The sequence below is a fragment of the Apteryx rowi genome, unplaced genomic scaffold, assembly GCF_003343035.1.
Source record: "Apteryx rowi isolate R43461 unplaced genomic scaffold, aptRow1 scaffold_121, whole genome shotgun sequence".
NCBI lineage: Eukaryota > Metazoa > Chordata > Aves > Apterygiformes > Apterygidae > Apteryx > Apteryx rowi.
Genome location: NW_020447431.1, coordinates 1,536,944 through 1,538,887, shown reverse-complemented (window position 1 = coordinate 1,538,887; position 1,944 = coordinate 1,536,944). Strand labels below are relative to the sequence as shown.

Below are 1,944 nucleotides of genomic sequence, written 5' to 3'. Positions count from 1 at the left end.
CAGCTTATTGCAATGGATCTGCCCATGGTAAGTGGTGACAGAATTCACTGCCTTGACATCTTGTTTGCTTTCACAAAGCGTGTTTTGGGGGAAAGTGATGAGATGGATGCCCTCAGAATACAGATGGAAGATCGGTTTATGGCAGCCAATCCTTCTAAAGTCTCCTATGAACCAATTACAACCACATTAAAACGAAAACAGGAGGAGGTGTCTGCTACTGTTATTCAGCGTGCTTATAGATGTTACCTTTTAAGACAATCAGTAAAAAAAGTTTCATTTATGTATGACAAAGATGGAGTTGATCTGCCTATCAAAAAAGATACAATTATTGATAAGCTAAGTTTAAACTCTGCTCCAGAGAAAACAGATATGACCACATCCACCACATCTCCACCTTCCTACGACAGTGTAACAAAGCCAGAAAAAGAAAAATATGAAGATGACAAATCAGAAAAAGAAGACAAGGGGAAAGATGGAAAAGGAAATAAAAAATAAAGACAAAAACAGCTTGCCTGTGATGAGTGTTTACAAGCCTGAAAAGATGACATTCCTGTCAATAGCACTCTTACTGGAGGACTATGCCGAAATGACAAGTTTTTACGTATTTACCCATTGTTATAGTCGGTGCCTATATCAAGACAATGACCCTTCATTAGCAAACTCACTCTGTAACAGGAAAACAATTGCCAGAAGACTAGCTTTTATTATCAGCTAGCAGTAATAAAGAGGACACACAAAGTTTCTACTTGGACTGTAGGGACCCTTAACAGGGTACAAAATTACCAGTCATAATAAGTCTGTATTTTTGTGAAATAAGTGTATTCACTGTGTACATTTCATCTGCCATATATGTGCTATATTTGTAATTTCTTTTGATCTCATTAGCTTTAATACACATTATTTATGATTTTACTATGCTAAGAGAAAAAATACTCTTTCAGAAGTACACAAATGTCAGGAATATATACTTATGGCATCGTAATGTGAATATAATTTTCTGCTTGGCAGTTCTAAAAACAGAAAACCAAGATCCCAGGTTCTTGGACTTGAGGATTTAGATCCAGTCATCAGCAAATGCTAACAGAAGGACAGAGTATAGTGAAACAAGTTATCAGAAAACACAACAAGGAGAGTCTACATTCATAAGGGAATGTTTTTCACAGAAAGGAGGTTGGTAATTTAGTGTCTCTTCACAGAATCACAGAATTGCTGAGGTTGGAAGGGACCTCTGGAGATCATCTAGTCCAACCCCCCTGCTCAAGCAGGGTCACCTAGAGCACATTGCACAGGATTGCATCCAGGCGCGTTTTGAATATCTCCAGAGAAGGAGACTCCACAGCCTCTCTGGGCAACCTGTTCCAGTGCTCTGTCACCCTCACAGTGAAAAAGTTTCTCCTCATGTTCAGATGGAATTGTCTGTGTTTCAGTTTGTGCCCGTTGCCTTGCGTCCTGTCGCTGGACACCACTGAAAAGAGTCTGGTCCCATCCTCTCGACACCCTCCCTTCAGATACTTGTACACGTTGAAAAGATCTCCTCTCTTGTTTTTAATGTACTTATGTTTAATATTTTAAAGTAATTCATAATTTACTACACAGTGGTACGTGCTCCTATTCAGATAGAGGAATTTAAATAAGTCACACTACACACATAGCTCCTGTTTTAAACATGAAGTTATGAAAAAAAAACATGGTTACAGTCAGGATCCAAGGTATCCTTTCATTCCTGAGGGATTTAAACAGATTTTATGACAGAAAAGCTACAAACATCAAGTTGTGCTTATAGAGAATTACTGAAAATGAACAGAATGGTGGTCTGTTTTTCTCTTTGTTTGTTTGTTTTAATTTCATCAGTGGCTTCCATATTTAATTCTACAGTCTGTCTGCGCTTCTTATTTCGCATGAATAAAACCCATTTAAGACAGTAATCAAAGTTACGTGTATAAA

At 37.9% G+C, this 1,944-nt stretch overlaps 1 protein-coding gene across 1 annotated transcript in view; it reads left to right on the top strand.

The window, feature by feature from the left end:
* LOC112978082 (sodium channel protein type 2 subunit alpha-like) overlaps window positions 1-1,235 on the top strand; it is an 80,965-nt gene extending 79,730 nt beyond the window's left edge. The window contains 1 exon segment of the mRNA XM_026091205.1: window positions 1-1,235. This exon segment is cut by the window's left edge and continues 157 nt beyond it. Coding sequence (XP_025946990.1) covers window positions 1-495 — 495 coding nt within the window. The 3' untranslated portion in view covers window positions 496-1,235.
* The last annotated feature ends 709 nt before the right edge of the window (window positions 1,236-1,944 follow it).